At 42.8% G+C, this 27,055-nt stretch overlaps 2 protein-coding genes across 2 annotated transcripts in view; both read right to left on the reverse strand.

The window, feature by feature from the left end:
• prkacaa (protein kinase, cAMP-dependent, catalytic, alpha-a) overlaps positions 1-16,990 on the reverse strand; it is a 28,377-nt gene extending 11,387 nt beyond the window's left edge. The window contains exons 1-7 of the mRNA XM_080776177.1: positions 16,192-16,990; positions 4,393-4,454; positions 3,780-3,908; positions 2,679-2,777; positions 2,433-2,515; positions 1,690-1,816; positions 297-392 (exon numbers count right to left, since the gene is read on the reverse strand). Coding sequence (XP_080632303.1) covers positions 297-392; positions 1,690-1,816; positions 2,433-2,515; positions 2,679-2,777; positions 3,780-3,908; positions 4,393-4,454; positions 16,192-16,237 — 642 coding nt within the window. The 5' untranslated portion in view covers positions 16,238-16,990. The remainder of the gene's footprint in view (positions 1-296; positions 393-1,689; positions 1,817-2,432; positions 2,516-2,678; positions 2,778-3,779; positions 3,909-4,392; positions 4,455-16,191) is intronic.
• Positions 16,991-17,777: 787 nt separating this feature from the next.
• asf1ba (anti-silencing function 1Ba histone chaperone) lies at positions 17,778-23,183 on the reverse strand. Its single transcript, XM_080775288.1, has 4 exons — positions 22,805-23,183; positions 20,722-20,837; positions 18,805-18,981; positions 17,778-18,563 (listed from the first exon to the last, which is right to left on the reverse strand). Exons 1-4 carry the CDS (start codon positions 22,911-22,913, stop codon positions 18,372-18,374), a joined length of 594 nt encoding a protein of 197 aa, XP_080631414.1. The 5' UTR covers positions 22,914-23,183; the 3' UTR covers positions 17,778-18,371.
• Between the last annotated feature and the right edge of the window lie 3,872 nt (positions 23,184-27,055).

Below are 27,055 nucleotides of genomic sequence, written 5' to 3' on the forward strand. Positions count from 1 at the left end.
ACACACACACACACACACACACACACACACACACACACACACACACACACACACACACACACACACACACACACACACACACACACACACACACACACACACACACACACACACACACACACACACACACACACACACACACACACACACACACACACACACAAAATGGAGCCGTGTTTCATAAACAATAGCACAATATGTGCATGACATGATTCCATAAAATACTTGCCGACTTCTATGTAATCCAAATGAGTGAAATCAGTCGTAGCGACTGAGAACATTAATCCATGGCTTACTTTGCTAAGGATGATTTCTGGAGCCAGGTATTCAGGGGTGCCACACAGCGTCCAGGTCCGGCCCTTCACTCTTTTTGCAAATCCAAAGTCTGTTACCTGGAAACACACCAACGAAAATTACTTGTATATTTGTAATAAAAACATATAATTCTGATTCTGGTCAAAAATACAAACGTAATACTTTGAGCTCAGGTTGACATTTTGTATTATCGTCAGTACTTCAGGCTGCTGAAGCAATATATCCATCTGCTGTGTTCTTTTCTTCTACGAATTGACTGTAGCTGAGCGCATGAATCTATTTTGCGTCCGAGCATAGACATGGCCCCGCCTGCCTCTGATTGGCCTACCGACACTGCCTGTGAGGTGGATATAGCTATGCTGGATAGTCTGATGCGAGGTTACTCCGTGGTGGAAAATAAATAATAAGTACAGTATGATACAAGAGAACTGCAAGTTTTATTTTTGTAGAAGAGGCAAACTAATATCGTTTATGCCGTTTGCTTTGATGGAATAATTGATTGAACATGTATGCCGTAATATAATTTGATTTGGGTGTGTTCTAAATAAAGTGTTTGTGTTGATTATTATGTAATTTGTGTAATTATGTGTAAACTTGAAACATTATTGTACTGTAAAAAGTACTGTCTATTTTCCCTTGATCTTTATCTTTTTAGTATAATAGTATTAGTTATAGTATTTAGATTAATACACGATAATCAACATTAACACTTCAATTAGAACACACCCAAATCAAATCATAGTACAACGTACACTTGTGTTCAATCAATTATTCAATCAAAGCAAACAGCATAAACAATATTAGTTTGCCTCTTCTACAAAAATAAAATGTACAAGTTGATGCATTCTGTCGCACGTGCCAAGCTGTCATTCTCTTGTATTATTTCCCACCACAGAGTAACCTCGCGTCTCAGAGGACAGTAAAGACGGGCAGTGTCGGTAGGCCAATCAGAGGCAGGCGGGGCGTTACCGTGTCTATGCTCGGACGCAAAATAGATTCACGCTAGCTGAGCACCCACGTAGGCAATCAGAGGAAGTGCACCTGCTTTACAACTTGTCATATTTCCAATTCGATTTACCAAGAACATTTTAGTCCAACTGTGTATATCAAAGAAACAAAACATTTGTGGAGGGTGGAGAACAAATAAGTACATTGAATATGGTACTGCTTTGATACACCCCTATTGGACTGTTTTTGCAGCATGTTAGAAAATTATTCCAGGTAATACTTGAGCCAGAATTCTGTGGGTCCAAGCATTACGGGTATGTAAGAGGCAAATTATACAGATATATATACACCGTATCCCCAAAATGCAATACCTGAACATTTTGAAGAAAGCAGACAGACTGAAAACCTAAATTCAAAGTGCCATACCTGTATGTAGCCCTGTTGGTCAATGAGCAGATTCTCTGGTTTGAGGTCTCTGTAGATGAGATCCAGCGAGTGAAGGTATTCAAAGGTCAGCACGATCTGGGCCGCGTAGAAGCGAGCGTGTGGTTCACTGCAAAGACACAGGTACTGTTAATTACACTGACGTGTACACAGCATTTTTCAAACAGTTTATTCAAATAGTCGAAAATGTTATTTATTTAAATCAACACCCAGAAAATAGCCAAAACTGAGCACATTTTGATCTACAAGGCAAAATCTGTAAATTTTTTACACAGGTGGTCGCCACTTCGCCACAAACTCTGGGGGAGCCTGGGATGGAACTCACAGTTCCCATCCAGCTGTTCTACTGGCCACTCTACCCCTGAGCCACGGCCGCCCCATCAACTAGCACACTACTAACTGACCAGCTCTCCTGAAAGGTTAAACCATAATATGACATGTTGTATTGGATCTCCACTTTCTTCAGCAAACAGTTATGATTAGGCCAAGTGATTCACATCCATCGCCACGCTTTCCCATCAAAGTACTCACACAAACGTTGCACTTTCTAAGTTTCTTTCAAACTGAACAGTGTTTGTAAGCTAGATTCACTCACTGCATTGTTTGCATGTGAACCATGCAATGCCAGGCAGAGCAGCGTAACCGAATATCCGTGCATACCCCTACTGTCAGCCATGGTTGAATGCCAAGGTGTGCACGGAGAATACCGACGTGCTCTTACGCACCTGAATCTGCCGATTCTCCTTAGGTGTGAAAACATCTCTCCACCAGGTACATACTCCATTATCATGTAGAGATTAGTGTTGTCCTGTAGAGAAACAAAAAGACACATTTCAACAGGCTTCAGAAGCTTACTTTGTCAACAAAAATTCAAATTAAAAAAACAAAAATACTAATCTACACACAACGCATCGCATTGCATTGTGAGCTTGCAGATTGCCGATGTAGCATAAATTGTGCTCGATTCATACCTTGAAAGAGTGCTCCAGGCGCACCAGGAAGGGAAAGCTGACAGCTTGCAGGATGCGTTTCTCATTCAGAGTGTGTTCTATTTGCTTCAGTTTCACCACCTAGGGGGAACCAAGACAGATGCAACAAAGGTGACAAATTGGCTTTGCCTGATTACACTACAGGAGCTCAACGTTTTTATTTATTTTTCTCCCCAATTTAGCCGTTAGGCCAACTTTGTGTGAACATTATAAAATGAAAAAGTGGGAAAAGAAATAGCTCAAAGAAATGGCTTTTTCTGTAAGTTTGCTGTCTGGTGGTGGTCGAGGAGAAGTTGTCAATCTAAGAAGATTTTTGGTTTCCTTTGTATTTATTCCACTTATTCTGCACTTTATTACACTTTGGGGAAGAAACAAAGTGTATGGACATCGTCACATTGTGGGTCCATCAAATGTCTCTGATTTGTGGTCAATAGAGCACTCTAGTCTAGTGTACATTGTAGATCACAATTCGTTTTTATTCTTTGGATATTCTAGGGGCTTTTATAACTTTTATAAACTTTTATATTTTTATCTCCGTTTTCGGTATCGAGTTACTACTAGACACTGGAAAATAAGGAGAAGGATAAGGAGTTGTCTTGTCTTGTCTACTCGTTCAGTTCAGTTTTGCATCATTTGAAATGGAAAACTATGCTCGGGAGTGATGTCATGGAGCAGTGGAGTGAGCCGTGACCAGTAGAGATTATCGAGTGCCAGTGAAGAGATATGAAAACCGTCTTATCTGGTGTCGATAATATGTTATTGTAGTACTAAAAATGACAGTGGGAGTTACAATTCAGGCGTTTAACATTTATTCATGTCTGAAATACTATTGGACTATCTCTATAGTAATAAAATCACACCTGTATGAAGTGAGGGGCACTTTTATCATCATATGTTCATCATACATCATCTCATTCTGGCCAATCACAAATTTGTCTTCAATGTTTGTATTTACTCATGTTTGTGTTTACACAAACCCTCAAAACTGGACATAGGGGGGGTTAACGCCCCTCAAAAACAAATGGAATTCTGGTGATCATGTGTATTGACATTATGTAGCCCACTCCTCATAGCTGAGTTTACCTTCTGTTTGTCAAGTATTTTCATGGCAAAATGTTGGCCCGATTCTTTGTGCTTGACCAACATGACTCGACCAAATGAACCGGTGCCTAGGGTCTTGAGGCGCTCAAAGTGGTCCAATGCCGCCGTTTGCTGGAGGACAGAAGTTCATGTTAATAAGGTAAGAAGCAGACTCTGCCAGCAACCTAAGATAACCTGTATATAAATATACACCAACCATGCTTTACTTGACACGGTGCCTTACTTACACAACCCTTCCTCCTATAGCAGTGTACCAAGTCAATAAAGATTGTGGATAGGTATCCAGCATTTTATAGTAGATTAGACTGCATTTGTTTCCATGTCCCAACATTAGATGTGTACTACTGTAGAAAATAAATCATATTCCACACGTGTCCAGCAGAGGGGGCATGTGCTCTCTCAAATAAAATTGAATGAACATGGGGGTTAGGACTCTCTTAAGATTATCTCTTAACAAACAACTCCACAATAGCAGGTGGAAATCAAAACAATAACATCTAAATGGAATATACTTAAGATGTAGACAGACAACCCACATAGCCTCTAAATATAATGTACACAGCAGCACTTGACCTAAAATTACATTGTCACTTACCTGTGCTGGATTCTCCCATTTCTTGAGGAAATCCTCTTTGGCTTTGGCAAGAAACTCCTTCACTGTAAAAGAACAAAATTCAAATGAATTACAGTGCATTACTACCACCACCAGGCACTGTCTGTACAGATCATATACTCCTATACTTGCCGGAGCCCTCATTCAATGCCATTTTGCTTGCGTCTCTTGGTTCTCCAACATCCTAATGTCGTCACTAAAAACTATGCTTCAGAGAAGTTCAGACTTCAGACCCCCCCAAAAACAAACAGATTTGACTACTTCTCGGCTTGGAGCAGAGCCTATGACCCACCTAATGCCAACACATGTGCTAGTCTGTCTGGAATGGCTCAGGGTCAGGGCAGAAGAGCACAGAAGACAAGACAAGCAATTAAAAATGGGATTGGTTTTCAAGATAGTCAATGGCCTCAAACCCCATATACATACCTGACTAACTACCTCACCAGTGAGTGACACCCACAGCCATAATACTAGTAGTAGAGGGAGCGACAACAACCACCTGATACCACCCACCTATAGAACTATTTACTTTTTGAGTGGCACTAGCCCCTCCCATGTCCAGCTTTTAGTGTATGTGCAAACACAAACTTTGTCCCAATACAAACATGAAAAGCCATTGACGATGAATGGACAATTTTGAGTGTCCGTGCAAATACAATCAATGCGTAACACAAATATTGAAGACAAAAGTGAGGACGCAACTTGTGATTGTCCGGAATGAGAGTATGATTGAGATGTATGCTGATAAGAGCGCCCCTACTTTGTACATAGTGTTTTATATTTGTTGATATTAGTTTTGTGTTATATTTATGCTATGTTGATGAATGGAATACATAGAACCACAATGGAAAGTTGGAAACAAGTTCCCCCTCCCCCCAGGACTTTTGTGTCATCATAATATCCTTTTTATTTGTCTGACTGTACCTCGTGCTGTTTTGTTTTAAATTTCTGTCTAATAAAGTACTAAATTAGTCAAAATACCCATTCTTTATTCACCAGTAGCAACTACTCTTCCTGGGACCCACAACAAAATAAATACAATATAACAAAATATAAAAATTCACATCACAACACAATAGAAAACATGTAATGTTTTACCATACTCATAAAAGACCACAAAACATATTCAACAGCATTATGTGAGAAAAATAATTAGCTTATTTTCTTAGGGCGTGCACGTGTTTGTGTGTGTGTGTGTGTGTGTGTGTGTGTCTATGACAACATGCCTTTCCCACACTGTCCAGGGTCTGGTCCAATTTTCACTGCTGTTAAGAGCCCGATCAACTGCTACCATTGACAGTGCAAGGGATAAATAATCAATAAAATAGAGCTATGTGTGAATGGATGAAACGTGAAAGTAAGTGCAGTGAAGAGCACTGCCGGGTTTTTTTTTTTTACAGTCAGTACATTCTTAGTCCTGGGGGTGGGACATACCTAAGAATAGAATTAAGTCTAGGCTAGACAAAGACTAGCTGTAAGCATAACTCAGGGCAAGCGTGCCTTCAAAATGCACAATTCTGGAATGTTGGCTGCACTGTTGCACAGGGAAAAAAGCCAAGCCTACAAACATTCTGGTGTGAGTCCAGTTAATGGCTTGCCTGGCATATAATGTACACACAGTACTGTAGATACACAGAAGAAGCATGTGCGGTTTACGCACTGACTAGAGCCTGAACGATATACTGATTTATCTTTAAACTATCAACCTGGCGTTATTGTGCTCATGTACTCATTATACACATACAAAATTAAATGCAGATCTACATGCTTACGTGTCAGGAGCTTATATTTGTATATCTTCCATCTTTTAATTTCACATGTTTGACTATCTTTAAATCACTTCTAACTTTGGTTAGAATTTACTTTACTCTAATACACACATGTGGCATGATAATGCAAGTTCACTTTTCTCACTTACTCTTATCTTTATGAGGCTAATCACAGTCTGTGGGAACATGTAGATAATGACACCTTCCTCATTCCTGCTCTCTCTGTGTGTGTGTGTGTGTGTGTGTGTGTGTGTGTGTGAGAGAGAGAGAGAGATACTGTGTGTGTTAGTGTTACTGCTGGCAGCAGTCTGCTGCTATGGATGCCAGTTGACACCAGCTAGAGCTGCTATTTCCACCACTTAAAAATGGTAGGAGGGTGCAGTGGTGAAAACTACTGGACAAGCACACCAGCAAAAGACCCAACTTCACTGGCCCACTATCAGTTTATTGTGGTGCAAAAAGACTCTTTTCGGTGAACGCCAAGCAAGGTCAACATCTACCAACCCCATCATGCTTTCTGTATCAGGAGCGCACAGGTCTCAGAGCTACGATATTTTGGAAAAGGTTTAATTCATGTCGGACCCTAGATAAAAGCAAGAATCATCATTGGCCGGTCAACAGAGCGATAAATCTATTTCTAACTAATGTCCTAAAGTCTGAAATATTGGTGTGTGTGTGTGGTCATGGTGTAAGGTTACTGCAGTGTGTAATGTGTTTCTGAATGCGCCGCAGATACAATTGCCTGTCCTTGTACAGCATCATCTGAATTCAGCCAGCTAGCTGTAGAAATCAACTTTGAAGCCAGTTTTAGAGTATTAGTATGGAGTATGTATATCAAATTAAATTGTAATTGAGGGAGACAACAGAAGACAGCGATGGCATTCAAATTTTTTAAATGAACGTCTCTGAAAATAATAGGAATCACACAAGAGATGCAAATACAACTCAACCAAAGCTTAATACAGATCTAGCTAATGCGATTTCCTGTCAAATCTCCAGAGACCAGCAGCTTCGACAAAAGGATGGGAGAAGGCGTGCCAAAACGGCAAAGACCAAAGTTCGCATAAACATTAAACATGTCTACAGCCACGTTTCTCCCATAGTGAGAGCAGACAGGCCAACAGGGGCGAAAAAAACATTTCCCAGGAAAGCTGCTCAATTTCCACTTCCACTAGGGAATTTAAGCATAGCTATAGCTAGTGCAGCGCATGTATTGTTCACTTAACTACGGCCAGTCAGAAGAAGGTGATGTCTGCCCATATAAAAACCTAGCTTGGGCCTTGACTGTTGCATCAACAGCCTGGCTTAGAGACATTCTCGAGACAGAATGGATTCCCTTTGGTAGATTGGCTTCTGTGATAAGTTCAACCGAGAGTGGGGTGCCCAACTACCTTGAAGCCTCCCATGTATCCACTCTCCCACCTACCATCTGGAAGGACTATGGGCACCTCTGGTGCTGTAGCCTCCTCTGCCAACAAGCACGATCCTGGGTCGCTGGACCGTGCGGCTGACTCCCTCTTCCCTGCATGCCTCCTGGAGCTCCTTCTGTCATACATTAGACCAGCAAAGACTCCCCCTGCGTTTACCTTCTTCTTCAGCCTCTCGGTCACAGCGACTGACTCATGACCTCCCACACCTCCCCCCACCACAGTGCCGAGACCAACGCTGCTAGGCCGGCTGCTCTTTTTAGCCACCAAAAAACGTTTCCTTATATATTTTTACTCCCGTCCTCCTGTGACTATCACTTGCTGTGCCAGAGTGCAGAAGGCAGTGTCCGACCACCGCTGTTGTGTGGTCAAACACAGCTCCCACAGCAGCACTGCTCCCGTTACACTCACACAGATCAATCGGACCCCTCGCTTGGTTTGTATCAATATTTATTCTGCACACAGAGTACTCTCTCCTGTTCTCTCTCCTGTCAACAGACATACAGTATATATATATATATATATACATACGCATACACACACACACACACACACACACACACACACACACACACACACAATATATATATATATATATACACACACATATATATATATCGATTTAAACGGGGCAAGATCACAGGGACCAGAGTTAGCTTGTGTGTGTGTGTGTGTGTGTGTGTCATGTGTATCATTGACTTCACTGTGCAAAGGGACTGTCACAATGTAGGGATGTGTAGAAGTGACCAAAATCTAAATCCATTACTATATTCTATTACAAATGAAATGATTATTCAAATAATCGACAACCTTACTTTTATTTCCCCATGTTGGAAATAACTAAAGCTATAAGCGAGTCAAGATGACATTACATCAATGCAGAGGAGGGTAATAAATAATTATGCTAATCTGATGTGTTTTTTGCCAAACAGATGATCTACATTACAAGCTCAAAACGTGTGGGGATGTTTGTAGATCAGCAATTTTTGCCAATATTAATACTGTTGGATGCACTGAAATTTCAGCAGAAGAAATGTGTGCAAAAATACTATAATAGTACTAAAATCGCAAGCTTCAATTTACAAGTCGTATTGAATCATGGATGGCGGACCGTATGGTTCAATATTAATCTGAAAACCATTGCAACCCTAGAAAGACTGCACACATATCTGATTCAGAAGTGTGTGTGCGTGTACTGTAAACAAAGAATTGGACAATAGCAAATATGGTACAGTGTTTACCGTTACCGAGGCAGTTAGTAAAATGTGACCAGATTTGACTGAGAGCCTGCCATCGTGCAACCTCCAGCTTTTCACCAGTGGAGAAAAACGACATTTATTTATATTTTATCTTAATTGAGTTATTAGCACAGGCAGAATCTTCACATACTAGAGCATGTCTGAAATTGACATGCACATATGAAATAAATGCTTAAAACTTAAACATGTAGCTAGGTGTAATGTTAAGAGTCCACAGAAGTGAACCTTTCAAGCCCGTTTTCTCAACTCGCTGTTTTCTGCAAGACATTACTCTATAAGCCATAATCTCCAAAACTGGTGGGTCAAACTGAACCAATATTTCAATTTGAAGCAATGATTCCCTGCTTTCATATGACATTTTAAAAAATCGAATGGCAGTCCCTCAGTCAAATTTGACCACCAATGGTTAAATGGTTAAACAATAGTGGTTCTACTCCATTTCTAAAAATGCTTGTTGATGTGAGAGTCCAAGGGAAATCTATGTTTAAGGCATACATACTTGGGACTATACCTACTGAGTGTATACTGTGTCATCTCGCCTTGTTAAGAGTACATTATTGGAGCATACTGTATTCTGACAACATTGAGCTGTGATCAGCATATAATAACATAATATCCCTTTCAGTGGAGTCAGGAAAAGCCCAGACCACGACACAAATACAAACCAGCTCTTATTACACAAGCCAGGCCGTGTCCAGGACTCCAGGACACCCCTCTCTTATTTATCATTGGAGGCGGGTACGGGGTAGTCTCATCTGTAGATCAGAGATCTCTACCCTACCGACATGTCTGGGTAGTGGATATGTTCTACATTCAATAAAATGCAATATGTATTGTGTACCAGAACCGTCACAACCTACTCAAAACCAATCCTGAATGATACCGGCCCAACATGAAGGACAGCGCTAAAAGTCTTTACAATAGTAAACAAATGGTAATTATATAGCAAAGTGCTTTACATTACATTCACCCATTCATACAGCAATGGCGGAGGAACACATGCAAGGCACCGACGTGCACATTGGGAGCAATTAGGGGTTCAGTGTCTTGCTCAAGGACACTTCGACACCAACTCTGGGGGAGCCCGAGATCGAACTGGCAACCTTGTGGTTCCCATCCGGATGCTCTACCCGCCACTCTACCCCTGAGCCACTGCCGCCCCAATGGTTCTGCAATGCCGTTATTTAACCCATTAAAATCTGGAAATATTTTAGTGTTACAAGCTTGTACACCGACTATTTTAACTTTAAGTGTGACAACTACTGATTTGGGAGGAATTTAGTACTGGCCTCGGGTCAAAAGAAATACTTGTTTTCTGTCCAAAAAAAAGTTTAATCAATCACTCACTGCACGAAGCCTGAATTCATGGGGGTACCTCTACTGTACTATACTGTCACACCCGAAATCACGTAATGGCTCAGCTTCCCGTCATGCAGCTGTGCCGCTCAACAGCGCCACTTTGTCCCCTGTTGGTACTCTGAACAGACACACTTGCACGCATACAAAGGGATACATTGCTGTTCAATGGAGTGGTTGCAGTTGCACCACTCAAAAATGTCAATTCAGGGGTGAACAACAACTTTCAATTTCCCATTTTAGCCCATGCATTAACTTTAGACTACAGGCGTATATCAGTAGGCTACTAGGCAGGGATCTCTGATCAGCTGGCTATGCCAAACAAAGAGTAAAGTTACTCTTTGCCAGCGTGCCACTTAATTGTGTGACTAGGAGGATAACTGGTGTAGGCAAATTCAGGGTTTCCCAAATCGCCATAGCCTTTGGCTGCAGCACTCTTATTGTAAAAATGTATTAAACACCAGGTTGACAAGTGGTTAAACTGGTACAATGTTATGTTATGAACTGAAATTAAATCCCCCCCACCCCCCTTTCCAAATGGCCCCTTGGCCCCTCTGGCAGCCCTGCTGATCTGATGGGAACTGACTGCATTTAAAAAGGATTTAAAAGTTATTTGGCAGCCAGTAGACATTGGAAAGAAAGTGTAGTAGTAGTAGTAGTAGTGACTAGTGAGCTACATTGAGGTTGAATAGGAAAATGATTGACCACACAATGATCAACAATGCGTTTCAGGGGGAACATTTATTATTACACAGATCTCTACTGTAAATGCCGATAGCGTCATGCAATGGACTCCGTCCTGAAACACTTCCACAGCAAATAACAAATGGCTTCCTTGGAAATGTGTTGTAACTAGACAACAGGCAAGAGAACAGGCTAATAGAATGGTGTGTGTGTGTGTGTGTGTGTGTGTGTGTGTGTGTGTGTGTGTGTGTGCGTGTGTGTGACAATGAATATACACGTGCTGCTGGACACAAACACAAGTTCAACCAAAAGTTGTGAATATGGACAGTGCACCAAAAGCAACCTTCTCTTTTTCAAATATGCAAACTTTTCACGGTTGCGCACACACACACACACACACACACACACACACACACACCTAAGTCACAAGATTAATCTAGTGACATGTCATGCACCAAACCAAACTAGAATAGGAAAAAAATGAATTGTCTGCTCTGCATATCCAACAAACAACCACAGTCACACCAGCTAAACCATTGGGTCTCAGCGTGGGCTCGGCCATGGCTCCACCCCCTGCTCTTGTCCAGTTCCAGGCTGAAAACTCACTCACAGCAGCAGGCCTCTAGCTCCTCCTGTAGCTGGCAATGCCTCCCATCTTCACGGGCCTCTAGCTCCTCCTGTAGCTGGCAATGCCTCCCATCTCCACTGCCCGTGTCCCCGAGACAGGGCCCTGCTCGCTGAAACAGCCTCCCTGCTAGCCTGGTCAGAACAGACATGATGCAGGGCTGGAGGTAGGCAGCAGACACGTGGCGTCGTCCCAACACTGCGGGAAGCAGTATATATATCCACTAGAAGGAAATCCAGCATACTAATTGGGTCTTCTGTTCTGAGCACCAAGGCGGTTGAGATTCTCCTGGAGTGGCCGTGCTGGGTTTATTGTGCAGGGGAGACGAAGCCTGACTCTCTGCAAAGCCCCGGGATAGGGCTGGACCTTCCCTGCTCCTCCACTTCCTGCTGCAACTCACACCATCTACTCTGTCCGCCCTGCTCCTTCCTGTGGGCCTGATCCCAGATCTCCGCACCACTGCACTAGCGCGCCAATTCTCCGCTCTTGACACAGGGGAAGTACAGGAGTGACGGTCCCTGTGTGCACCTGAGCCGGGTCGAAGACTTCAGCCGGGTCGAAAACTATCAGCGACCTGCCATTAGTGCCATAGTGTCCTCTCTCTCTGCCTTGCTGTGGGGATAACAGAGCTCACGGGTGTGGGCCTCTGGACCCCTGGTCTGCACCCGTCTCTAGGGATCAGGGGGGGCTCGCAGTGATCAAGCTGATAAGGATGTGGAGTGTGGCATGTGAACAAACCTCCAGCCGCTAGGACCATCTCAGTGCCTGCTTATAGCCTGCTAATCGTCCCTTTTCTGCATTAATGCCAGAGCACTTAGAAAAACTAAACGCCGGGCAGGCAGTAACAAGTAACTGAGAGCTCGTCTGGCCTTGTTACCCAGCCAGGGGTTAACATTACAGTCAGACTGAAGGCCACTCTTCACACCCACACTCGACCAGCAACAAGGAGATGAGGCTCATTTCACAGATACCTGTTCAGATCTAACACACTTGAGTGTTTCGAAATGTTATGGATGAAAACATAACCAGTGATCATTACTTTGAATACAACTAATAGTTACTCAATACAAATTAAGTTCTCTTTACATGGCATCCCTCAGATTAGAAAAACAAATGACCATCTAATGTAATACTTTTGGATTACTACAAAATCGAACATTACAAAATACGTCACAGAAAAAGTCACAGAAGATATGTCAAATACCAGTTGGAACTGTATTGATAAAAGGGGGACAGACTGTCCTGCAGGAGTTGAAAATTACCATAGATGTAATCAAAAGAATGTATCAAGCTTCCTCGACAATGTTAACTATAATCGAATTACACCTTTTTCCAAACGCAATCTGGCCTGTGATTATACTATAGTTACTTATTTTAAGCCATCCGATTATGTTATGTATTCCGAATTACATGTTACTAGCCAACACTGAACATAACAGTGTCCTCCCAAACATGATCCAGCCAGCAGTCACCATTGGTTCCCAAACAGTGGGTCGCGGCCGGGTCCATTTTTATGGGTATTAAGTAAATATCCCCTTAATTTTTTTAATTTAGTTTTTTATTATGAATTTATTCATTTTAAAAAACATTTTCATGAGTCAGAAACAAAATGACATTTTTCTAAATAATTTCATGAATAAATACCAAAAAGAACTTCCATAATTCAAATTTTGAAAAAAAATTCAGTATTGAAAATAGCCGATCTATAAGCTCACGAGTCACAACGCAAGCTTGAACATTTGCTAATTTCACTAGTTTGGTTCTCTTTTGGGTCTTGAGCTAAAAAGTTTGGGAACAGCCGTTCTCGGTCGTAGAGGGTGACGGCTGGTGCTAAGAGTCTAGGACAGAGTAGAGGGGTTTTTGGAATGCTGGGTTAATAGTACGGAGCATTTAGGGGGCACGGTGGTCGGTGGCACAGTCGGTAGTGCTGTCGCCTCACAGCTAGAAGGACCTGGGTTCGATTCCCGCTGGGGACGCTGTGGGCTCCTTTTTGTGTGGAGTTTGCATGTTCTCCCAGAGGAAGTGTAGCATTAGATAATTGACACTGGGTGTCAATTAAAAATGAGTTACAAAATCGTGGGATAAAAATTATTAATTAGAAATCTCTTCTTCAGTAGTTAGTTACCCTTTGCCCATAGAAAGTAGGAAATATAAAAAAAATCCCTAGCCACAATTTGCAACGCTAGATTTTTTTATAATGGGATGAATCTAGAGTTACAATACCCTCCATTGACTCCCCACTCATCCAATTTGGTTTGCGATCGGCTTGTCTTAAACGACGTTAAACTCACCAACATTGCAGCTGTAGTCCAAGCTTGAATTATACTCTTTCAATCTGCCAAGCTTGTTTTTCATAAAAATCCACCGTAGAGATGTTATGAGCTACTTTCTGTCAAGACATCCTCTGCAGGTGATTATTTTTGTGTTCGTTTGGAAGCACTCGTTTTTGTTAACGAGTCGCGCTGCTGCCTCCTGCATTATGTGCAAATTCGAAACAGGTGGTACGCAGGGCCGTTCAGTGACATACGACGAGTGCTTCCAAACTCCAGCACTTAGAAAAAGAATCACCTGCACAGAATTTCTTGACAGAAAGTAGCTCATAACATGTCTACGGTGGATTTTTATGAAAAACAAGCTCGGTAGATTGAAAGAGGATAATTCAAGCTTGGACTACAGCTGCAATGTTGGTGAGTTCAACGTCGTTTAAGACAAGCAGATCGCAAACCAAATTGGATGAGTGGGGAGTCAATGGAGGGTATACAACTCTAGATTCATCCCATTATAAAAAAAATCTAGAGTTGCAAATTGCGGCTAAGAATTCCCTTGATACAAAATATCACTATACAAAAAAAAGGAAATGCACAGATTACATTATTAATTTGTGATTCATAAATATTTCTACAACATACTGAACATAGATGTCCTAAAGTAATCATGACAGGGACATCTTAAGGCGACCGACAGAGCTTAATGTGAGGTAACGGAAACCTGGAGAGAGCAGCGAAAAAGAGGTGGACCCACTGGACCTATAATAATATTGACAATAATAAAAACAAAGTAATGGGGGCCAACAGTAGCCCAGAGCAAGGTATAGTCTGGTAATCATACAAATGTGCGCGTGCACGCACACAGTCACACACACACACACACACACACACACACACACACACACACACACACACACACACACACACACACACACACACACACACACACACACACACACACACACACACACACACACACACACACACACACACACACACACACACACACACACACAATGCTGCTCATCACATGATGTTCAAGAGACTCCTCGACTTCAAGGTTCTGCCTGAAGAGGATCACACTGCCTGCATCATATGACCCCGCCCTAGTGGCTTTTTCCTACTCTGGATAACAACCAACCACCCCCCACCCCTCTCTTCAATTACTGTCAAACACAGTGTGTGGGACTCAAGACTCATGACCACATTACATTAAGGTTCTCATGAGTACAGAGACAATTATATAAACTTCCTGCAAAGAAAATGTAGCGCTCTCCGCGTTTGATAAGGATACTTCTTGTAATCCATAATAAAAACCAAATATGGGATAATTTTGTATTATGGTAGTTATTAGTATTCCAATTGGTTAAAAATATGGTTGGAGAAAAAGGACGATGGAAAGAGATGAAAGCTGGATTCAGAAAGATGACTTATTTACATGACACTATCACCTGCATTTCTTGGAAAACAGACGTTTCAAAAAGAGCTACACTGGACAGAATCAGTTAAGAACCCAGTACACGGTTCTGGAATGTGACGGCACGCAAACTTGAGGGAAGCTAGATTAAGTTGTTAACATTGCACTTGTGTGTGAGGCTGAATGACATGAGGGTGCTTTGCTCTGAGAATTCTCTAGCTCTGCCAGCCCATTATGGAGCAACTAGTGTACTGTACCAGGCCAGGTGTAGCATACTGCACACACAGTAAAACTCCTGTTATATTGATCCACTTGTGTATGTAACCCACCTTTGTAAAAACATGTAACTGGACTCATTTGATTACATTGTTTACACTCAAGGAGTTAAATTACTGTACCAAGCACTCAGGTTTTTAGATGCAGTCGATGTGGTGTATCTAGTCCGGGGTGTTCCAATTTATATAGGCTGTTTTTGTTTTACAGTACTGGGTTTGTTAGCGCTGTACACAACAACCCAGAGGACCAGAGCATCGCTCTCGGTCAGGCGACAGGCCTGTACCCCGGCTTCGACCCCCTCTCTCTGGTGACCCTACTAGGAGTGCTCTAGGCAGGGCAGTGGTTCTAAATATGTTTGACCCAGGGTTCCCAAATCCCAATGGGTCTGAGAGTGTACCATTTGTACGCTCTCAAGAGTTATGGGGGCACTTGAAATGTAAAAGGTTTGAGAACCACTGCTCTAGGGGGTCCACCCTGAGGCACACAACAAGCCCCCCCCCCCCCCCCCACCACCACGACAAGGTGTCGACTCTGCCCTTACGTACCAGGCGTAAAGGGCAGTAACGTAAGTAAAGCAACGGGACATTATTCAGTGGTTACGTTCTATACGATGTGAAACAGGTGAATTGAGCAGCACTTTGGCTGCAGCAGGTGAGGTGTAACAACGGTAACAGTTACAACAACAGTGTACGTTCACTCACCACTCTCCATCTCGTTGCCCTTCTTGGCGGTGGGCGTGTTGCCCATGATTGCAGGCTGATGAGGGAGACTCTCTCTGGGGCTCGGGACTGTCTTTTAACTTCACGAACCTTTGTGTTGCTAACTGCTAACGCTATCGCCCGTAGCAAGCTACTAGCTAACAGCTATCATTATTAACTCACACAGGTGTAAATATATACGTGTATATTTATTATACGACTCCTTAACTCGAGCTCAAGTGGGCGTATGTATTTGTATGTGTATCCGTTTAGGATCGGGGCTAGCAGAGCTAACGGCGTAGCAATCCCAGAGATTTGGAGTTTAGTTAGCTGTAGCTAGCTTTGCAAATCCTCCAAGCAGCGCTGGTCAACGGGAGACGTCGCCAATCGATGTTCCCCCCTGAATGTCTTGTCTGCTGGCTCGACAAGGTTTCGTTCAGATCGCCATCCTCTGCGACGTCGGTCGAAGACCCACCAGTCCTTTTATTAAAACCCGCAGCTTGGCGGTCTGTCAGTTAGCTAGCAGTCCTGTCAGTCGTAGTGCACCCTGGCCTGTCCACACAACTTGGCTAAGTTAGCCAGGTGCTAACCTATGCAGCCAGGCCCTTTTTAAAAAAAACAATGAATTCAGACCTGGATCACCACAAAACTGCAGTCTAATTACTTCTAATCCCCCGGGCGCTGATGGTGTTATTTAAATAAATCCCTTTATTTGTCAGTCGGGCGTCACGTCCAGCGGTTTGTTGGTTCCTACTATCCAATGTCTAAAAGCAGCTACTGCCCCCCTCCTCCATTAATCCGTAGAACCACAGCAGCAAGCAACCCCAGCTACTCCAGCCAACTAGCCACACATCGCCCCGCCCCTCACAGTGTTACTGGTTGGTCAGCGCGTGCGTGCCAATCATCAAGAGTCGACCGTCGATTGGTTGCACAGCCACACGTCCAATCATCTCAGTGATGTGATTTGTCTGTCAAAGGATCTTCGTCCCGCCTCTTACAATATGGCAAATCAACCATACGTCTGTGCCATTAGGCTAAATGTATGTTATTATTTCCCAGTTCATCTAGCCTTGAAGTAGATTAACTGACTGCATTGATTACAACACCGTTATTTCTTTTACATAAAACAGCAGATCTCGAACCACACTGGTCAGGTGTTATTTTAGGAGGGTAGTGTTCAATGCCAAAGCTCGAACCTTGCCACCCCTCCCACTCCACTGATCTGTGATTGGATGTGACGTTAAGATGGTCTATTTTTAGTAAGAAATTGCCAAATTTAAAGGGCCACGCGCATAGTTTTGTCGGGGGGGACGGGGGGACGTGTTTTCCAATTATGGCACAGCTACTGTAAATCGGTATTTGTGTGGCATTTGACCCGTTTTACTTTATCTCTGTGACATAGATCAGTGGTTCTCAACCTGTGCGTCAGGACCCTATAGCTCTATGGTCGGGACCCCCAGGGAGGTCCCCACATGGTGGGTGGGGGTGGATTGGATTAAAGATCATTACTGCATTAAACGTAATGATAATGAATACAAACTTACCATATTCCATGTCAAACGGTCATATGCATATACCATCACACATGATACAATATATGTATTTATTTTGAAAACAAGGGCAGACAAAAACCAAAAACAATTGAAGACAAAGATATACAATACCACATCCAAGTCCCAGCAATAACCTATATAGGAAAAAGTATGATGTTAAGTGCAAAAAGGAACCTGAATACAGTGGGTGATTATCGGGACAGCACTTTTTTTGTATACTTTAATTCATTCCGCAGCGCAAAAAGGAAGCAAGCTGAATCACATCAGCTTTGTTTTTTCAGCTGATTTTTTGAGTCAGTGTTTTCCCTTCCATGAAATTTAAGCAAGTTAACCTATTGCATCAACATTGTTCAATAAGTCACGTAAAACCAACTCCCTATGCATACTGATGACTTGTACCAGTAAGGTGTTTTATCTTCTTCCCAAAGGAGCAGTTCCCTGAAGTCAAACCCAACGTCTACTGTTGACATGTTTCAGGGAAATAAGGTCACCTGTGAGGCAAAGTTGTCTGTACATCCACACTAGAATGTCCATGGGCATTCTTTTAAAATAAAAAAGGGGGAGAGAAAAAAGGCGTACGTTAGTGCTGTGAAAGCTCATCCATCATCAGACAAGGAGGGCGGGGAGTCTCTATAAGCAGTCCATGGAGTTGTCTGGCATTAGCCCCAGGGGTGGGGCCTTCCCCGGCAGGCAGGAAGGAGGAAGCATGGAGTTTGGCGCAGGGTCCACGTTTTCAGAGTCCTCCATTCGTTCTGCACAGCCGTCCCAGTTTATATGAAATCGTGTCACGCGTGGGTTCGATGCCAAAATATTTCTCTGGAGCTGAAACGTGAAAAAGACAGCAAGGCAAATTAAAAAAATTGAACAAAGTAATATGTTTATAGTCCAATGTAGTGTATGTATGCCAACAAATCTTAACATTCAAAATGAAATATCTCATACAGACTCAAGTCAGGTTTACCTTGCATACACACACACTATTAGCCACACACACACACACACACACACACACACCCCCACACACACACTTGTCATAACTGTATAACACACTCTGGGTTCTGACCTGTGTATAGTCGGGTTTGATGGGTGGGTTTTCACGCAGTTCGGGGTCTGTGTACTCATTGTTGACATAGTAACCAATGCGAATGAACTCCTGGCCACGGTACGTGCAGGTAATGAGCACCACTGTAACACCTACAGCATCACTTTCTGGTATTAGACCAGTGGTTGGAGCGTCAGCCTGTGGAGATCAAAACAATACAGTAAGACAGTAAGTCATACATGGGCAACTGGTGGCCCAGGGGACACATGCAGCCCCCACCTTCACTTAACGTGGCCCTCAGGTAAATATTGTTACATTATTGATTTGCAAACATGACCTGCTTTAATTACTTGTAAATTAGTCAAATTTGTAGCTTAATGAGTAGTATTAGAATTAGGGATGCACCGAAATTGAAATTCTTGGCCGAAACCGAATACCGAATATACTAGGAAACAGTTGGCCGAAAACCGAATACCGAATATCCGAATATGATTAATATTATACATCTTTTTTCCTACCATTGCTGTCATGGCCGTACCTTAAAGCTACCTGATTTATGGCAAAATAAATGGTTATGGCAAAACTTAACTTAAATAATAATCACTATTATGGGTCCATAAACATTTATTCAGCTCTTTTGAATGCATTAATTGCATACACTATTCGGTGATATATTCTCTGCCTATTTGGGCCGAAACCGAATAGGCATTTTTAGCCATTTTCTGCGGCCGAATATTCGGTGCATCACTAATTAGAATGTAAAATTAGTAGCTTAATGAGTAGTATTAAAATGTAATTTTCTTATGTCCAATGTATTTGTATTTAGTTCATAAAGTTAACATAACTACAATTAAAGGCATTTGAAAGGCATTAAATAAAAATTCAGCATTCCATTTAAAAAATAGCAAAAAAGTTCAGGATTTCAATTCAAATAATAGCAAAATTAGCCTATCTACAAGCTCAAAACACATTGCAGCGTGATGCGTTTTGAGCTTATAGATTGGCTATTTTTGCTACAACAGTAACGCAATATACAATGTGGCCCTCTGGAGTGAGTGCGGAAATGTAGTGGCCCTCTCTCTACATCTTCAAAGTTGCCCACCCCTGCAGTAAGTAGTAAGTACAAACAGGCTCAAGACATCTGACGTCTGAATCTGAATTCATTAACCCATTAAAACCTGATTAAGAACAGTTCTCTGAAAAACATTATAATGTTGCAATAAGAGGGGTGGTCAAACATTTTCATGTCAAGGACCCCAAAAATTATATATTCATCCGGCCGACCATAATCTCAAAATATTTTGTTCCAGGGACCCCCAGAAGCAAAGATTTGAGTTAGAAATGTTGGCTTTATTTTTACAACTCCAAAGTTGTATCATTCCTTAACACCATCCCCTCTCATACACGGTCGGATGCACCGGCATTCCATCACATTTGGAACTGTTTCCAGAACAGTTTTTTATCACACTGTCAGAGCGGGTATGTGGACTTCACTTCTGCTATACTATTACAATATTGGTGGTTGGTGAGAGGGAGGGAGAGAGAGACAGAGAGATGCGGAGGTGCATGCAAATTGATATCATTTTACACAGCCACTTTATATGAACTCTGCTCATTATTATGTTTTTACGTGCATGCGCGCGCAAGAGGGAGAAGCGTGAACTGAATTGAATTAACTTCTACATTTGCGTAAAAAAAAAAAAGACGGACATCTCTATACTATCTATTTATAAACTCTTATTTATAGCAGTTTTAACGGATGAACTTTGTTATTATTATACATTCTGGGAACAGCAAGCAAATTGGAGACGATCTGGGCATTCCAGTGCGATCCCAAATCACGTGGCACTGACACCAGTTGGGATTAATTAAAATATTGTGCAACATTGCAGGCAGCTGTTAAAAAGTAGTCCTGCCTGAGGCAACAGTGTTTCGCACCTGGAACACAAACATGTGCCTTCCAGCTGGTACCGGTCCGACCAGGACAGAGTCCAGGGTCTGGTCGTACTCTTCACTCTCTGCAGAGCCAACATAGATGATTTTCCACTCTAGGTCTGCAAAACAAAAAAAGTTATTTTAATAATATCGTGATGGGATTTCTCAATACAATATCTATCTATCTATCTACACTCTACCCATGTACCGTATCTAGATAAAATATAGAGAAGCACTGTCTAGAGTAAGTGATAGTAAGTGTTTATACAAAGGAAATATCCGCACATCCACTTTGTTCAGATGCATCAGTGTTGTGTTGTGTATAGTGTACTACATACTGAACAGCACATGTACCGGTATACTGATTAACAAGGAGACTACTCTGTAGAATTTGCACCTGGCTCGCTGATAACAAACTATCTTTACACCTGGGAAAAACTGAATCCATTCTCTTTGGATCTAATAGTAATCTCAGCAAGGCAGATGGCTTCTTGGTTAGAGTGGGTGACAATAATTTATCACACGTCGTAAAGATGAAATTACCTACCTAGGTTCCATCTTGGAGGCTAATCTTTCCGGTGATAAAATGGCCACCAACGTAATAAAAAAAGTCAACCAAAGAACAGGATTCCTTTACAGGATCTCCTCACTGGTCAACAAAAACACCTTGAAGACCTTAACAGGAGCCCTCGTACAAGGTTTCTTTGACTATGCATGCCATATCACAGCACCTCAAAGGCCCCTAAACCAAGGCTCCAGCCTTCAAAAAACAAACTGGTCAGGCTCCTACTTGGCCTCACCGGGGTGCATACTTAGGCCTCTTTTACACGGCGATCATCTCCAGATAAAACGTCAAAGTCCCGTTGCGTTCTCATTTTTTATCGACCCTTTACACGAGAACGCACACTTTATGAAAACGCTATAATGTCGCTAGGTGGCGGTAACGCCCTACCAACCGTCATGCGACATGCAAATCCCTTGACTCCTTCAAAACCGCACCGAAATTCGAAACTGGCCCCCGTAAAATCTGAATCCCCCCACCACCTTTTCCCCTCACTGTATATGTTTCTTTTGCTGTTATGTTCTTTGGCTATATGGAAGTGTCTATTTGTACGTCTCTAAATGTTTTGATGAATTGAACAACGTGGACCCTCTTGTAAACAAGTGTAATGCTTAATTGGGTCGTCCACTCACAGGTAACAGTCTTTGTATTGAGTTTGTGCTTGAAATGTACTGTAATTCTGCAAACTGTAAATATTTCAATCAATCAAACACTTGTTTACAATAGGGTCCACCATTTTCAATTCCAAAAACAGGAAATCATCATAGAGGAGGTAAAAAGGGGGGAAAAAACATATAGAGAGGGGGGAAAGGAGTGGGTGGGGGATTCAGATTTTACGGGGGCCAGTTTCGAATTTCAGCCATCCATAGGTGCCCAAGGGATTCGCATGTCTTAATGACTGTTGGTAGGGCGTTCCACATTTAACCTCACAAAAACTATGCCTAAACCTAACCCTAACTAGAGACTAAATCTAAATATAAGATTTAGAAACTTTTAGTGTTTCTAGTAAGACTAAATCATAATTGCCCAGACTCTACTTCAACAAAGATGGCGAAAGCAAACATTCTTTGTTCTGTACAAAACACTGAAGTCCTTGAACCAGAAACCTAACCTGTATAACAAGCGTCCCCTCAGCGACCATAGACTCCCAGGCTCTGCAAGAAAGACTCTCCCGATTAACAAGATGCCCACTTGCCCAGTGTATCCTCAAGATGGCGCACTTGCAATAAATCAAACAGCCATACCCGTATAATTGCAGTGACATTTTAAGTAGTAATGACCCCCCCATTGACATTCAAGAGAAGAAAACAGGAACGGATCTACATCGAAACATAATGTGACATGCAGTGATCTGATCACAGATGTTAAGTAGGGTTCAACGGGGTTCAACTGGTACTGGTCCATTGTGTACATTAGCTAGGGTTGCTAATGGTAGCAGCTAGCTGTGTGTTGTCCAGCAAGTAGACTGAGCCACACAATGCTTTGACTCGGAAACGAATCGGCAGCGACTTTGTTGATATTTACCTTCGGGAAGGTCTTCCATGCACTCGAACGTGATTTCAAATTGAAACGGGTTCCTAAAGGGACTCGGGTTATCCAACACGGCCACATTCAACACTTGTACCTTCGCCATTGTTTCAGATGCGCTAAAAAAAATGACCAGAACAATAATGTTCAAAACAAAATTTCCCGGGAACCGCTTTGTCCCACAACGCTACGGCAACTCGAGCGACAAATAAATAACACACTGGTGCTATCTACTACTGCGAATGCCTTGTAAATGCACAGATACACCGACTGGTATACGGTCATTAAAAAAAATAAGTAAACGGTGATTATTTCTCTTCTGTTTATGCCGCGGCTACAAAATACTAGGAACGCAACGACGACTCTCCCCAGTCTCCCGCCGGTTTGACAGAAGCACCGCGGCGCGGAGGCGGAGCTCAGCTGACAAGTAAAAAACAACAACAACAAGGAAGGCAATTGCATTATCGCCCCCTCGTGGCAACATACGTGTATTAAACCCAACTCGCTACTTTATGAAAAACTGGTCAAAATTTGACCAAATTGTCAAATAATATAAGAAAGAGGCGAACATTTTAAATTAAAATAGCCCATCTACACGCTTACAACAACCCCTCGAGTTTTGCGAGACGTTGCGAGCTTCTAGATCTGCTATGTTCACAATATCTGTCACAAAACAGTCATATCTAGGGACCTCAAAACCTACTCTAGTGAGGCCTTTAACCTAGAACTGGAGAGACTGGATTGGTCCGATGTGCTCAGGAGCTCACTAGTCGAAGAAGCATGGCTTGGCTTTAAAACCAAATTTACAACAGTAGGCTACTAAACAACATGGCTCCTCTGAGAACCATCAGGGTCAAAACCCGCTCGGAGCCATGGATGAATTCGGACATACTGACTGCAATGAAAGCCAGAGACAACAAATGCTCTGAACTTCTTAAATGCAAGTCCAAGCTAGCTAAGCGCTTCGACAGTGATCTCCAAACCAAACTGTGCATCCTTAAAACCCAATGTAACAAGCTAAGAAACGGTGTAATTGCCATGACCAAATCAGCCAAAAGTAACTTTATCAATGATAAAGCCGAGGAAATCAAAAACAATCCTCGGGAGCTCTGGAAGCTACTAAACAACCAACTAGGCTGTGGTCAGAAACTTAAAACCAGGTTTACTAACATAAACATCAAATCAAATAACACCCTCATCACTGACAAGGTTGATGTAGCCAATCACTTGAACATCTTCTTTACAAACATTGCAACAATGCTGGTTAACAAACTGCCCTCCCACTCTGGGCGTTTTGGTGTAGAGCACATCAAAGGCTTCTACAAAAACCTAGGTGTTTGTAAAGATGATTTTAAAATGACAATGGTAACAACTGAGGAGGTACTTAAGAAACTGAGTGCCCTCCAACCCCACAAGGCCACTGGCCATGACAATATTCCCTCCAAATTTCTCAGAGACTCAGCCATTTCCATAGCTCCAGTCATCACCCACATAGTTAACCTCTCCATCAAACAAGGACAGGTCCCCAGAGATTTTAAACTGGCCAAAGTAACCCCCCTGTACAAAAAAGGGAGCAAATTAGAACCCGGCAACTACCGCCCTATTTCTATTCTAAGCTCCATCTCGAAAGTGATGGAAAAAATAGTCTATGAACAGGTTGAAAAGTATCTTGCCACTAATAAATTGTTGTACGAGTTCCAATCTGGTTTCAGAACATCCCACTCCACTGACACATGCCTTCTCTATTTGAGCGACCACATCAAACACGAGGTGGATGCTGGAAAATACTGCGGCATGGTCATGCTGGACCTCCAAAAGGCTTTTGACACCGTGAACCACTCCATACTGGTTAACAAGCTTAAAGCTATTGGTTTTGATAGCACATCAGTGAGCTGGATGCAATCCTACCTGGAGGGGAGAGAACAGATGGTGGAAGTGAACGGAACACTGTCCCCCCCCCTCCCAGTGAGCTGTGGCGTCCCACAAGGAAGCATACTAGGGCCTTTACTGTTCCTAGTATATGTAAACGACATGACTTCAGCTTGTGACTGCAACTTGTTCCTGTTCGCAGACGACTCAGCACTGCTGGTCTCGGACAGGAACAAACTGCAGGTTGAAAAGACCCTCAGCTCTGAACTCGGTAGAATCTGCACCTGGCTCGCTGATAACAAACTATCCTTACACCTGGGAAAAACTGAATCCATTCTCTTCGGATCAAATAGTAATCTCAAAAAGGCAGATGGCTTCTTGGTTAGAGTTGGTGATGATATTATCACACGGAAGGATCAAATTACCTACCTAGGTTCCATCCTGGAGGCCAATCTTTCCGGTGATAAGATGGCCACCAACGTAATCAAAAAAGTCAATCAAAGAACAAGATTCCTCTACAGGATCTCCTCACTGGTCGACAAAAACACCTTGAAGACCTTAACAGGAGCCCTTGTACAAGGTTTCTTTGACTATGCATCCACCTCCTGGTACCACAGCACCTCAAAGGCCCTTAAAACAAGGCTCCAGACCTCCCAAAACAAACTGGTCAGGCTCCTACTTGGCCTCACCCCCCGAACCCACCTCACCCCTGCCCACTTTGACAGGCTGGGATGGCTTAGGGTCGACGACAGAGTACAGCATCTTGCAATGGGTCTGGTCCACAAGATTAGATACACCACCAAGATACCCATGTACCTGTCTAAATACTTCCTTAATGTAAACGAAGTCCACACCCACAACACCAGAGGGAGTGCAACAAACCATGTACAACCCAGATTCGGCACAAACAAGGGACTAAATTCTTTTCGCTCCTATGCGACCAAAATGTGGAACGCCCTACCAACAGTCATTAAGACATGTGAATCCCTTGGCTCCTTCAAAACTGCTCTCAAAGGGCACCTACGGATGGCTGCAATTCGAAACTGGCCTCTGTAAAAGCTGAATTTGTATCTGGATTGTACTATGTTTTTGTATGGACGTGGTGTTGGGTGCCTGCACATATGCACACATGGCATCAACGCATGGTGTTGTGTGCAGGCGCCCTACACTCTGTCTTTGTACTATGGATTGTACTATGTTTTTGTATGGACGTGGTGTTGGGTGCCTGCACATATGCACACATGGCATCAACGCATGGTGTTGTGTGCAGGCGCCCTACACTGTCTTTCGTTTTCTTTTCTTTTATCCCCCTGTTCCCCTCACTGTATATATACTTTTTTTCCCTTTTCGCTTCCTATATGATGAATTCCTGTTCTGTTCTTTAACTACATAGAAGTGTCTATTTGGTTGTCTCTAAATGTTTTGATGAATTGAACAATGTGGACCCTGTTGTAAACAAGTGTAAGGCTTAATTGGGTCGTCCACTCACAGTTAACAGTCTTTGTATTGAGTTTGTGCTTGAAATGTACTGTAATTCTGCAAACTGTTAATAAAGATTTCAATCAATCAATCAATCTGTGGAACAGTTGCAGAAAGTGCCCCAAAAAAAAGAGAAAGGGCAAAAAAGTTAATTTTCTTTGCCACACAAGGACATGTGGTGTGGGGGGCCAATACAAGGGCCAATAAGGGCTTGTGGGGGGCCAATAAGGGTTTATGTGGGGGACCAATAACTGCTTGTGTGGGGCAAATAAGGGCTTGTGTGGGGGGGCAATAAGGGATTGTGTGGGGGGGCAATAAGGGCTTATGTGGGGGCCAAAAGGGCTTGTGTGGGGGGCCAATAAGGGCTTGTGTGGGGGGCAAATAAGGGCTTGTGTGGGGGGCAAATAATGGTCTGTGTGGGGGGCCAATAAGGGCTTGTGTGGGGGCCAATAAGTGCCATTGGCCCTTCAAGACGAACATTTGACAAGTAATGATAAATTCCACTATCATAATGTCAGTCAGTTTTAGTTTCAGACTAATGAGAACATATTGCTTATTTTACTGTCCTTCTGACATGAAATGGCACAAGGGAAGGACTCCACAAAAAGACCACCCCCAAAAATCGGCGTGCGCTACGTGTACACACATGTGCCCTTTTCTGAAGTTTGAGCCCCTGCCCCCTCAGTGCTCTCTGCACGGCCCTGCACCCTGGTGAGTTGTCTGTCTTGTTACCGTGGAGAATATGCCTCCACTCCTAGCCTACATTCCAACTAGTGCTTGTCAGGGTAGGCCCGTGGGGGGTCCCCAGTTCAAAGATTATTATTTTGGGGGGTCACGGCGGTGACACGGCCTGAAAATGTTGGGAACTGCACTGAGAGAATTAATTGACATTCACGTTGT

Source organism: Protomyctophum bolini (assembly GCF_963924005.1).
Source record: "Protomyctophum bolini genome assembly, chromosome: 11".
NCBI lineage: Eukaryota > Metazoa > Chordata > Actinopteri > Myctophiformes > Myctophidae > Protomyctophum > Protomyctophum bolini.

Coding starts and splice junctions, on each gene's coding strand:
- asf1ba (XM_080775288.1), bottom strand. CDS start 22,913: ATGGCGAAGGTACAAGTGTTGAATGTGGCCGTGTTGGATAACCCGAGT. Junction 20,838..22,804: donor CATGGAAGACCTTCCCGAAG/GTAAATATCAAC, acceptor TTTGTTTTGCAG/ACCTAGAGTGGAAAATCATC. Junction 18,982..20,721: donor GGCACATGTTTGTGTTCCAG/GTGCGAAACACT, acceptor TGATCTCCACAG/GCTGACGCTCCAACCACTGG.